At 43.5% G+C, this 12,739-nt stretch overlaps 1 protein-coding gene across 1 annotated transcript in view; it reads right to left on the bottom strand.

The window, feature by feature from the left end:
* Positions 1-88, bottom strand: part of LOC135262546 (connector enhancer of kinase suppressor of ras 2-like) — a 68,046-nt gene extending 67,958 nt beyond the window's left edge. Inside the window, exon 1 of the mRNA XM_064349560.1 lies at positions 70-88. Within this exon, the coding sequence (XP_064205630.1) occupies positions 70-88 (19 nt within the window). The remainder of the gene's footprint in view (positions 1-69) is intronic.
* Positions 89-12,739: the final 12,651 nt, after the last annotated feature.

Raw genomic sequence — 12,739 nt, 5'->3', positions numbered from 1 at the left:
CGTGAGGAGACAGAATTTGGTTCTGGGAGGACCCGTATTTCGTGCAGGGGATTGCGGTCAGTTCTGTACCCGCTGCCCAGGCCTCCATCAGGGCCTCAGGCCTGAAAGCCTTGCACTCATTCTCTACTCATCCCTCAGGCAACAATGAATGATGGAGCTCAGAGGCCAGATGGTCTGTTCTTCGCTGCTTGAGTCCTATTCTTCACTATGCAAACAGTGACAGATTCATATGCCAGATGCCATTATTGGCTCAAGTATTATGAGCCTGTAGCACTGTAATGTTTTTCTCACAAACTTTCAGACAGGATTACTGGGTAGCATCAAAAAAAATCCTTCACCTTTCACCAAGCAGTCAGTACCAATAGAGCCAGGTGGGCCAGGTGACCTTTCAAACTGCTGAAGAACAATACTTTGAATCAACCAGTGCATGAAATGCATTGTGCGCACTGAAATACTCTACTAGCTAACTACATTACCAGTGATCCTTTGCTAAACTAATATTAGTTTGCTAACTGCTTGTAAACGAACTAATTGGCAAGCAGCTAGTTACTCGGGTAGTGAACTAGCTAATATTAGCATGTTAGCTAAAGATCGTAGTTTATGTTTTTATGAGTTTGAAAACTTTCAAGTGGATACAGTTGTATAAAGGGGTATGCAGGTTGGTGGAGGGAGGGCTTTTCAGCACGATTGTCCTCATCTGATCATGAAAAACAAACTCTTTATTTTGTCGGGAACCAGCTTGTCATGGCTGGTTTGATGCAAAATAAAAAAAGTGGTGGGTGGCAGCGCACGTTTCAGAAGAAGGCATCTGTTGTTTTGCACACAATTAGCTATAAAAATCGGGCTTCGGGTTGACATTTTATAAATATATAGCAATATATATATAGCAAAGGATCTCTGTGTATACAATTAAATGCAGAAGTATTGGATATGGATGCATAAGAAAGGCTGTAATTTGTACATGGATCACCCAATGTGGACCGTCAAATGAAAGCAGACAGGATGCATTTTAATGTCCTACTCACTGTTTTATTTCACATCTGATGTACTGGAATACAAAAACAAAAAAAACAAAAAAAATAAATGTGGCACTATCCAAATACTTATAGACTGCACTGTTCTGGGCATTATAATGTTTGCGACAAATGTCTTCATAGCTGATTGCTTCCTCAGTGCAGGTATAAGAGAGTTTCAGTATCTAGTTTTGATTCTATGTCTTTGATTGACTTTGATTGGAGTCTGTTATTTGTGAAGGACATTTGAGAGCATAGCAAGAGCATAGGCCTCTACATTTCATGATTGAAGAATTCTCACCATAATGAAGAAAAAGCCTGTCACAATGAAACACTTGAGCAGAGTTCAGTGACTACTGTCCCAGAAGACTTCACAACGAAACAGAGCTAGATGTAGCTAGTTGCACAAACGGATGGCAGTAGAGTGCTAGTATCTAAAAAGCTGTAGATTCGTAAGATCTATGGTGCAGACAAATGTGAGGACAAGACTGCCAGCACTTTCCTCATCTGTAAGGTGGTGCTTGTTGCATGTATGGCTGCCAGAATGTTCACTGTCATTGTATGACGCTGATGCAGCAGCAGAATGAATTCTGAAGGCTGCAGTATAGGCCTAGCAGAGAATCACCAGAGACAATACTCAGCACCTTGTTTATTCAAGCAGTCATTACATGCAAAGGATATCTGACAAAGTACTAAACATGACTACTTTCATTTGCATTACACGAATATGTCCCAAACATTATGGAGCTCACTATATATACATACACATGCCATTCTTCCAAAAGATATTCCCCCATTTGGTGTTTTGATAATGGTGGTAGAGAGCGCTGTCTAACACGTCAGTCCAAAATCTCCCATAGGCGTTAAATTGAGTTGAGATCTGGTGACTGCGAAAGCCAAAGCAAATTATTCACATCATTTCCACACTCATCAAACCATTCAGTGACCCCTCATGCCCTGTGGATGGAGGAATTGTCATCCTGGAAGAGACCATTCCCATCAGGATAGAAATGTTTCATCATAGGATAAAGCTGATCACTTAGAATAACTTGGTATTGATTTGCAGTGACCCTTCCCTCTAAGGGGTCAAGCAGACCCAAACCATGCCAGGAAAATGCTCCCCACAGCATAACAGAGTCACTGAATCCCCTCATTGCTGGGGTCAAACATTCAGGCCTGTACCATTCTCTTGGTGTACACCGCACATGCACTCGCCCACTTTTCAAAAATAAGGATGACTCATCTGATCATATCACTTTTTTTTCCACATCTCTGTAGATCTGTGCCTATAGTTTCTGCACCACTGAACTCTCAAATGTGCATTTGTTTTTGTAATGAGGGGCTTATGCACTGCAACCCTACTATAATATCCCTCTCTATGTTGTTGTCGACGGACTGACACAGTCTGATCACGTCCTGCATTAACATTCTCAGTCACCTGAGGAAGAGTTGTTCTTCTGTTTTTCCTTACATATCGCACTAATCCTTGAGCACCACGGTCATCAAATGTCCCTTTACTGAGAAGTAATGCCCACCCTTGGACCAATCAGAATTGAGTATTGAGCCAAGCCGTTGTATGTATATACATACAGTATATAGGGTTTCGTTATTTGTTTTACTTGGATACTGATCTGGGAGGCCAGACGGGCAGTTTTCTGAGAGGGGAAATCATCCCTCTCATTCTCTGCCTCACCTCCCCATAATGGGCAAAACTGCTCCCCTGCTCGCCCCGGCTTTCTTGTAATAGCCGTTAAACCGCCAGGCACCTGCCAAAACCCGCTGGGCAGTAATAACCACGCATCTTTTTGGGGAGGGAGGAGGAATCGATACCCGCACGGCGTTCGGCGAGCTGGCCATTCGCAGCGCATGCCTCATTCAAAGCTGTGCCCGTCACATCGCGGCGTACGGCGGCGAACGTTAGCGCGCCATTCAGTGTGGCGCCCGGGCCGCCTCTGGGAAAACCTACATGTGAGCCCCGCACAAAAGTGCACCCCCTGAATAAATATGAAAGACTCCACTAAGAGGCAGGGCAGAGTGCTCTTTTCTCCTACGAAGCCGTGTATATCAAACTAAAGTATGATTTATCGCCGGTACAAATCAATAAGTGTGCTATCTCTCCGGGCACTCCATCATTAAAGATATTAAACCGCACACTGCGCACGCTCACTCAATCGAACACAGCCGCAATAAAACTACTACCGCAGCGCAGTCCACGAGCCGTAGTCACCTTGACATCCGCGAGAGTGCATTTTTAAACGCGCGGGGCACGAAGCACTCCGCTGGAAAAAAAACTTCTGAATTATTCAGGCGTCGAGTGCAGCAGACAAATGGCTTATATAAAGCAATCAGAGAAACGGCAAAGCTTTGAAAACACAGAAGTCATGATATTGTAAAAAAAAAAAAAACCCTGGTGCAGTGAATATGCATTGCCAGCTCTAATAGAGTGGGCTGAGAAGCCTTAACTCTCGTGGCAGGAGGAGCCTTCGTCCCACTCTCTCCCCAGACCTCTCAGATTATCACTACTCAATAAATCATAAGGTTTTTGATGTATGTTTTCATTTCTTTTTTTGTGTAAAAGAAATCATGTTAAATCAAAGCAGCAATCAACTGTTCTCTGGATCAATGGGGGGGGGGGGGGAACCCTTCTAATCCTTCCACTATACAGATATCCTGCACCTAATAAATGGCTCAGAAATAATGAAGGAAAAAGTCATCTGAAAGAAGGACACTGAAAGTCAGCCATTATGAAGGAAAGTCAAGTTAACAAGACATTATCAAGGTAGTTATATCCTATTATTTTCATACAAACAGAACATTACATTTATAATGTAAAGAGACCATAATGCATTTAAATGGATTAATTTATTTCAAAATTACCTCCATTTGGCCTGAGCAATAGAATTTGTGTGAGATCAAGATATACAGTAACACATAAAAATGTAAAAAAGGAACACACAATACAAATTTATTCTGTGGCCAATCAACACCTTCCGAAGTGTGGCTACTTGGAATAACATTCACGCATCTTTGTTTCTGTAGCTCTTGACCCAGTCTGTGAGTGGCATCCGTAAGCAATTATGTCACACACTGGGATGATTATTGTATCAGTTTCTTGGCTGATATTTTTTGCTCCCGTTTCGTGAAAAGAAGTGTGACCTAAAAGCATATTCAGGAACGAATCGCCCATGTGGTCACAGACAGATCTCTCGCCCTCGGCACCTCTAAGAGAAACCGTCCAGCTGATTCCTTCGCCTTCCCTTAAGGCGTTGGGATGCCAGAAGAAGGCCCTGACAGGCTCAAGATTTAAGGGTTTTCTGCACAATAACAGTTACTTCCTTAAAGGGAGAGAGTGTGACACTCATGGCCTCACGTAACACACTTTGCAGAACCACGGAGATATTTACGAATGAATGGCCAAAAACTCTATACAAACATAGATTAATTATGAATGGACAAAATGTGTATGATTAATATGTACGTGGTCCTGTTTGAAAATATATCACAGAATAAGTGTTTGTTTGCATTATCTTTTTTTTTAAATCTAGCCTCTGCAATGGTGGTCTACTAGCAGTTTGCTTGATATTTCCAGTTTTGTGTTTATTACTTGCCCGGGGCTACATCACGACCCAGAGTTACAATAAATGGGTTATATCAATGATATAGCTGTCGTCTGCTGAACAATTGGCACAGAAGCGCCGTGCAAAAATGAGTAGAGAAACCTGCGTCTGCGCTCGGCAGTAGGTAAGACAAGGACACAGTCTCCTCATTATTATGCGAAGCTAGATGTGACACAGCATGCACAGTTCACATATAATATATTTTGGGAGGACCCACTGACATGCACGTACAGCCACACACCACACTATCTCACTATATATATATCTATATATATATATATATATATACATGCATGCGTGTGTGCTAAGGTACCCTTTCAATGAGGGAGGGATAGACACTGAGGACGGCTTAGGCCGAAACGTGTTTGTCTCTTTGTCCAAATAGGAATAAAAATGAAAATGATTTTGTTGCGTAGACATTCATTATCTATATCTATTCATTAAGAGTGCGGGCTCCCGTCTTTCCTTTCAATGAAGGAGGGATATAAATTTCATTGAGGACTGACAGGCCAGTTTCATGGTGTTCATCAGCAGACGTCCATTGCACAGTGAGCACTCTGATATGTCTGACTGCCTGTCTGGGCTATGAGTGCTGGAGGAGAAGCCTGAGGTGAAAATGATGGTTATATTCCAGTGTGCCCTTAAATAAGTCAGCCAGCATCACTCCCGGGATATAGGATATTCTGTATAGGACAGGTCATACTGGGTCAGGAAAAGCCTTATTCCCAGTAACAGTGAGGTCACAGACCCTACAGATCGACTGTTCTCAGCTGTTGAACAGAAACATTCTAAATCTGATGCATCATAGGATCTTGTGATTATAAATATGCCAAATAGGAAGACAAACATCAAACACATTTGAACCCAATTTTAATAGCATATTTTAAATGTATATACAGTATGTTAGTTCAGTATTACATATCCTATATGTACATATGTGCATATTTTTAGTACTTCCCCATCATTAGTAAAGCCCACCATTTTGGGACTGTTTTATCTGTGACATATTGATCAATTGTCTCGATCTATTGATGTGTAATGTCTTGTAATTTTTGAGCAATGTTGTATGTAGGCCATCTACTTTGGAACTACCAAAGAAAAACAAGCCTTTCAGCTAACTCGGGTACAACTTAGCTTGATCCTTATGAGTGTTTTTAATAATGCACTGTCCTTCATAAAGAAATGTTAAATATTAATGAAGAGGCATGGCCAAGGACAATGTTGTGGTTCTGTCCTTGAGATTGCCTTTTTTATGAATATTCATAAATTGTAATGAAGCACCAAGAGGTCCTGTTACCAAGCAGAACCTTCTGGAGACAGGAAGTACAGGGGATGGAATTAATGCATGAGTCTATAGAATCCGTGGTCACAATGTCACCTGATCTTACAGGAGCCCAACAGCCAGTCTGGGCTCTTACAACAGCGCCACATGACCACATCTGTCCCTCGCTGATCAGACCCACCCGTACTGCTCATTATCTCCAATGGTAGCAGAATCATAAGGGCGGCTAGACTCCTGCACAGCTATGGGTAATCATGAGCAAGGCCTGGAGGGCTACTCCAGAGAGCACTGGATCAGATCCTTTGTAATGTGTATGTATTTAGTCTCATGTTAAATAAGCCACTGTGATTACCGAATGAAAAGCAGCTGTGTGGATGCTGTTTTATACAAATCAAACAGGACTTTCAACCAGTTTTGAAACTGCATGCCTATGGGTTCACCAGCCATCCTCTGCCACTGGACACCGGTGAAGGTTTAAAAACACACACGTAACATATGTGACTAATTTAAAAGGCTACCGTAAGTAGTCTTCAGGGATCCAGTATCCCAGTCTAACAAAGACTGCATTTCCATATCACTGTCCATCAATGTCCTTTTCCTGATCCTATTCTAATTGTGTGTGACAGGGGGATTCAGACACACAACTGTGTAAAACGCTCTGATACTGAATAAAAGGCTTTAATACTGGGTGAAACCCTGTGATGCTGTGTGAAACTCCTTAATACTGTGCAAAAACCTGAAATACTGCGTGAATCCCTGTGATGTCACATTACAGGACTGTCAAACTCAAACAAACCATTTGTCATTTAGCTGATTTAACAGTGAACGTGATCATCTGTAGGATGCCATGTCCTTAGAGCACTCCACCCACAAAGGCACTGATCGAATGGTCAGGGCAACTGTCAGAGGAGCAGTCCAATTAAACTTAATGATTTGAAGCGTAGCAGCGAGCAGCAGCCTTAGACGCACAGTCTGAATCTGTGGCACATTTGATACCTATAGGGCTTTAAAGTTTTCCAGTACCATATAAAAAAATGTCATTGACAACATTATTTCTACCCCACAGAAAATTGTTAAATCGTTCCCATTGGCCAAACTGCACATTTATATACACAGGAAAAAAAATCCCTCTCCAATAAGTTTTTTTTGCCCTCAAGTGATCTGAGACCTTTCCACAGGAAAACAATAACCGTGGCTGTGCTGTAATAATGCACACAGACCGAAGAACTGAAGCGTTCCAAGTCTCAACAGCAGATCCAACAGCTCCCTGTGAGTAGTGCTCTGTAGCCGTGCCTGACGCAGCTTCAGTGCCGTGCTGCGCAGGGGAAGCAGATCACTGCGCATATTCGCTTTAATTAAAGGTGCGCCTCAGGTTCCCAGGTTCTGTTCTGCAGCTACACCAGTGCAAACACCCGCAGCATCGGCTCCTGGGAAACAGGCCCCAGGCTAACAGGCTCTCCAGGTAACACATAACCCTTCATCGGTGTGAGGGACCCATGACGTTGTCACCGCGGAGAGAGGAGAACGTGCTAACTTTGCCGCGACGTCGCGTGAATGAAGACACGCCCCGGGGAGACCATGTGACAGAGCCCACTGGACAGCCGACTTTCGACCCACATACAAATCGTCCTGTGCACGTAGGGGCTCAAGTCCCTGCCGTGGAACCGTACTGCTTTCCCCCCCGTCTGAATAAAGTGTCTGCCCTTCTTTAAAAAAACATCCCCAAGTGATTTCCTGGGCTTCTACCTCTTGAGTAAGTAAATAAAACTCCGGCTAAATGGCGGTTGGAGTCCTTCCCAGTCCCGCCATATTTCAGCAAACAATGGATAAACCAGCACCAGGTGCAGGTTGTCACAGTTGCCATGGCGTTCTTGCTGACTGTGTTTGCTTTGCCTTATTGACTATTCGAGGGTAATACTTTCTAAAAAATAAAAATGGTTCAGACAGATTAAACTGTGAAAATCTTTCATTCGTGAAGCATGCGGTGTGTTCGTACCTAGAAAAATATGAAATTCAAAATTGAAAGTTTTTTTCAATATTTCAAATTCTTTACCCATGATTGCAAATGGAACTAACTGAACAACTGAGTGCAAAGGGAATAATCACATGACACGACACCACTGTTCCCTGTGAGAAAGAACCGAAGTGGCCATAGTCCAAATTACCAACCATGTCAGTGCAGCATGCACGGTAGGCTGAGTAACATTTGGTTCATGCACTCGCAAATAGTCACCAGTGACCAGCAGAGAAGGGCCTCCACACAACCATGCCAAAATATCAAAGTCCACCACTGCCATGAAAACCAAGGAAAATTTCATTACAGCTGTGTTACCATGACAACATGAGAATGGGGACGTACCAAGCTTCTTCCTTATGAATAAATAAACGCGAACCACATGACAGCTACAACTACAGCTACAGCACCATAGCACCCAACCATCATAGAAAGGGAATCATTCTTAGTGAAACGATTGCTATACTTGGACAGCAGTATTGTGAACACAGGCTTATATATAGAATGTAAACACTGCCAAAAGTGCTGTTTAACAGCAAAACCAACCAATCAGTCACAAACAAATCTGATTTTAAAAGCTAAACTGTTTGGTTTTGGATCCCCCTGTATCCATTACATCAGGTTCTGCTCAGTTTTTGTTTTGGTAGCGACTGAGTGTAGAAGTTGCCCTCTCTTCTTCCTCTGCAGAGCACACGAAATTGATTTTCCTGACCCAGAGAATTTATTTATGCTGACTGGGTGGTGGTGAGGGGGGGTGGGTGCAGGACTGTGGGTGTCAAACAGAGAATAAGCTCTCCCTCGTGACAAATGTGTTACACAGAGAAGGACTGCAGTGAAAGACAAGACTATAATGAGGTATAATTTACTCCCATTTGTCAAATCATGCCTTCTGGTGAGTCAATGTGTTCAGTAAACACTTGATATTGCTTTCGTTGACCCATATTTTATTTTTTTTCTGTCTGTGGTGCCGATTCATTCACCTGTGTAGTAATTTATCCTTTTAGCCCAGACAACAAAAATGAGCTGTGATGCAGGAGAACTCCCAGTGCTATGTAGGCACAAGCAATACCCCGTTGTTGACATGGTGAGAAAATTGATCCACTAGTATCCATATTTGCTCATTTATAAATTTAAAAAATAATTATATGTGACACTACTTTCCATTCGCAGGCAAAGTCATGGCAACCTGTGAAACTGTAAATCAACAAACGTTAGCTACTGTAGCTACAAAAGCAGATTAGCTTGCGAGTTAGCCACCTGTTTCAGTCTACTGCACTAAGATACTTATCAGAAACATAATGCCACTGTGCAGGCTGCATTTTGGAGTTATGGGAAATGTATTTTCTTGCTTCAGGCTACACACTTATGGATGTCCCTATGCTGTACCTGCCATTGTAAACCCGGGGATTGCCAGAAACGTCAGTATCTTCTGTATCTAAAATAGTCTTAATTACACATAAAAACTAATTTTAAAATTTTTTTTAAAATGTTTATAAAATACACTAAACCCAAAATATTTAAAACCCCAAGAAAGTGAACTGCCTCTTTAAAGGACAGCGAGGGCTGATAGGAAAGGCAAAGAAAGATCACACAAGGCAGCCTCAGACATTTCAGACTAACGTAAATGTCCATACAAACGAAGCATGTTCACAGCACCAATGTTACATTTACAAAGAAAGTATATAGGGAAACAAAAACCCATCAACAGCAAATTCTACTGCCTCAGTGAATATGCCTCTCCCACAGTGCCACTGTTCAAATAAAGCAATTAGCATTAATAGCACCGCGGTGCAGTTTGCTGTACCATGGTCACTCCACCCAGTGGTCTTCACTGATCTCGGTGAAACCCCATCACCCTGTGCACACTGATCTCTGTGAAAGGCCATCACCCTCTGCACACTGATCTCTGTGAAAGGCCATCACCCTTTGCACACTGATCTCTGTGAAAGGCCATCACCCTGTGCACACACTGATCTCTGTGAAAGCCCAACAGGCTGTCCACCTGTGCACACTGAACCCTGTGAAAGGCTGTCAGACCTTTTCACACTGATATCTGTGAAAGCCCATCAGCCTGTCCACCTGCGCACACTGATCTCTGCGAAAAGCCATCAGCCTGTTTATTAAATACTCCCAAGGTCAGGCTGGTGTTTGTTCTGCGTGTGTGCTCACGGAAGCCGGTCACTTTGAGAGATCCACAGACACACTCACGCTCCCGCCATTTGAAATGAATGTTGCGGCTCTTTGTTTCTGTCAGTGGACAGAGAACAAAATACGGATGGTTATGATGTGAGAAGATGTGAATGCGCAGCTGTAAATGTGTGCGCATATGTGCGTGCGTGTATGTGTGCATTCATGTGCCAGCCTGCATCTGCCAGGCTACAAGCCGGGTGGCCAACCAACAGACACCTTTAGCGCACGTACGCGGTGGTCTTTCTGTTTCCTGAGCATGTCTGCGTGCCAGTTCGTCTGGCTGCGGCCTCGTCACTCGGTCATGAGGACGCGTCTGTGTACTTGCCTGCCCCTCCCGCCCCCCGACCCCCCGGCCCCCCGCCCCCTGCCCGTGCTCCAGATCTGTCAGGAGCCTGTCGCTGCCGGGGCCCGCGGGCCGCAGAGCGCGACGCCGTCGTCTCAGCAGCAGCTGCCCGGCCGCCGCCCGCCAGTCACGCCCTGGCCCCGCCCGACGCGCGGCTGCACCACGCTGGGCTCAGCTGTTCGGCCCGGCTCCCCGCTGAGCCTGTCCGCGCTCTCGCACACACACGCCGGGCAGGTACACGTTACACGGGGGAGCGGGATGGCCAGCAGGTCACGTCTAGCAAAAGCCCCCTGCCTCTGCCGCAGCTGACACAGATTACAATCATAATGGCAATGATAAACTTTGCGGAGCATCAAAGTGCTTCACATCAGATAGAGATATTAGCGCTAGCTTATGTAAATCTGAGCCGAAGCTGGTTTCTTTTTTATTTTAAATAAGTCTGAAATCCATTTGATACAGTATGATACATGGACACTGTCCAGCCCTATTGATGTTAGCTCTTGAATTTTTAAACAACTGACAATAGCAAACAAGTTGGGATTTATTCAAATCTACAGTATCAGCATTGGCATAAACAAGTAAAGCATGTTCTGATATTTAGTGTGGCTTCATGATTCAATAATAATAATAATAATAATAATAATAATAATCTACATATTTTGCTTAACTGAGAGTCTATGAGCTTTAGCAGGAGTTTGAATATTGAGAGTAAAAAAGTGGTCAAATGAAACTTTCTTGGGATGTGACAGTGGGTTGAAAGATGAAACTTTTCTCAGAGGAAGGGTGGCAGTTCAGTGGTCCTGTAATGGTCCCATAATGATCACAAACTGGTTCTTGAATAGTCCGATAATGGTATCATAATGGTACCATAACGGTCTTGTAGCGCTTCTGCAGTGGTCCTGTAATGGGCCAATACTGATCCCAAAATGGTTTTGTACTCATCCCATACCGGTCCCATAGTGGTCCTGTCACATTCCTGTAATCATGCTGTAATGATTGTCTTGGTCCTGTAATGGCTCTGTAATGATCCCATAATGGTCTGCAATTCCACACATTAGTATGCTTGTAGCTAAATGTAAATTCAGTAACTGTAATGCGATTCTGATTCCATCTGAACAGAAGGGCCCGTAGCTGTTTCTGTGGAAGCAGCTGCAGTTTGAGCCACTCTAGATTTTATCGTCCAGACCCACCAGTATACAGTCTAGACCCCAGAGACACTATAATTAATCTAATTTATCAGGGAACGTGGTTTCCTTTGAGGTCAATGTGCGCTTTGGGCATTGTTTTGAACAACACACATACCTTTTTGCTTTTTCCCCTTTTTTTTCCACTGGTAAGCCAATCATATTCAGTGGACACCGACACAGTCCAGATGCAATGTACTGTAAGACCATGGGGGCGATATAGCTCAGGAGGTAAGACCGATTGTCTGGCAGTCGGAGGGTTGCCGGTTCAAACCCCGCCCTGGGCATGTTGAAGTGTCCTTGAGCAAGACACCTAACCCCTAACCTCTAACTGCTCTGGTGAATGAGAGGCATCAATTGTAAAGCGCTTTGGATAAAAGCGCTATATAAATGCAGTCCATTTACCATTTACCATTTACCATGGGGCCCATACATGCACTAAAACAGTGGCTTAACATGTATCAGACCTGGGGCCCATCCATGCACTAAAACAGTGCCATAGCAGATACCATACTGTGAGGCCAATCCCTTTCATTAGAACTGTGCTTTAGCAGATACCACAATGTGGGACCCATCCATGCTCTAGGACAGTGTTTTTCAACCCTGGTCCTGGGGACCCACTGCCCTGCATGTTTTAGATGTTTCCCTGCTCCAACACACCTGATTCAAATGAATGGGCCATCATCAAGCTCTGCAGAAGCCTGATAACGACCCATTCATTTGAATCAGGTGTGTTGGAGCAGGGAGACATCTAAAACATGCAGGAAAGTGGGTCCCCAGGACCAGGGTTGACAAACACTGCTCTAGGACAATGTCTTCATGCAATTAGCCACCTAGCCACATTTAAGCCTCTCCACCATATATCAATCAACAGTCTTTCTGATCTTTAATATTGCATTTCTGCAATGCCACAATTGCCTATTACAAGACAATAAAATATGATTTAATATGTAATTAACATAAAACTCAATATAACTAATATGTTTACATACTGTATACTGTGCATATTTACACATTGTTCACTGTAGTTACAATTGACTTTCATTCATTGTATACATGACTGAATACATACAGTACATAAACTCGAAGATACACT

The sequence above is a fragment of the Anguilla rostrata genome, chromosome 9 (genome assembly GCF_018555375.3).
Source record: "Anguilla rostrata isolate EN2019 chromosome 9, ASM1855537v3, whole genome shotgun sequence".
In the NCBI taxonomy this organism is placed as follows: Eukaryota; Metazoa; Chordata; class Actinopteri; order Anguilliformes; family Anguillidae; genus Anguilla; species Anguilla rostrata.
This window is presented reverse-complemented; position numbering and strand designations above follow the sequence as displayed.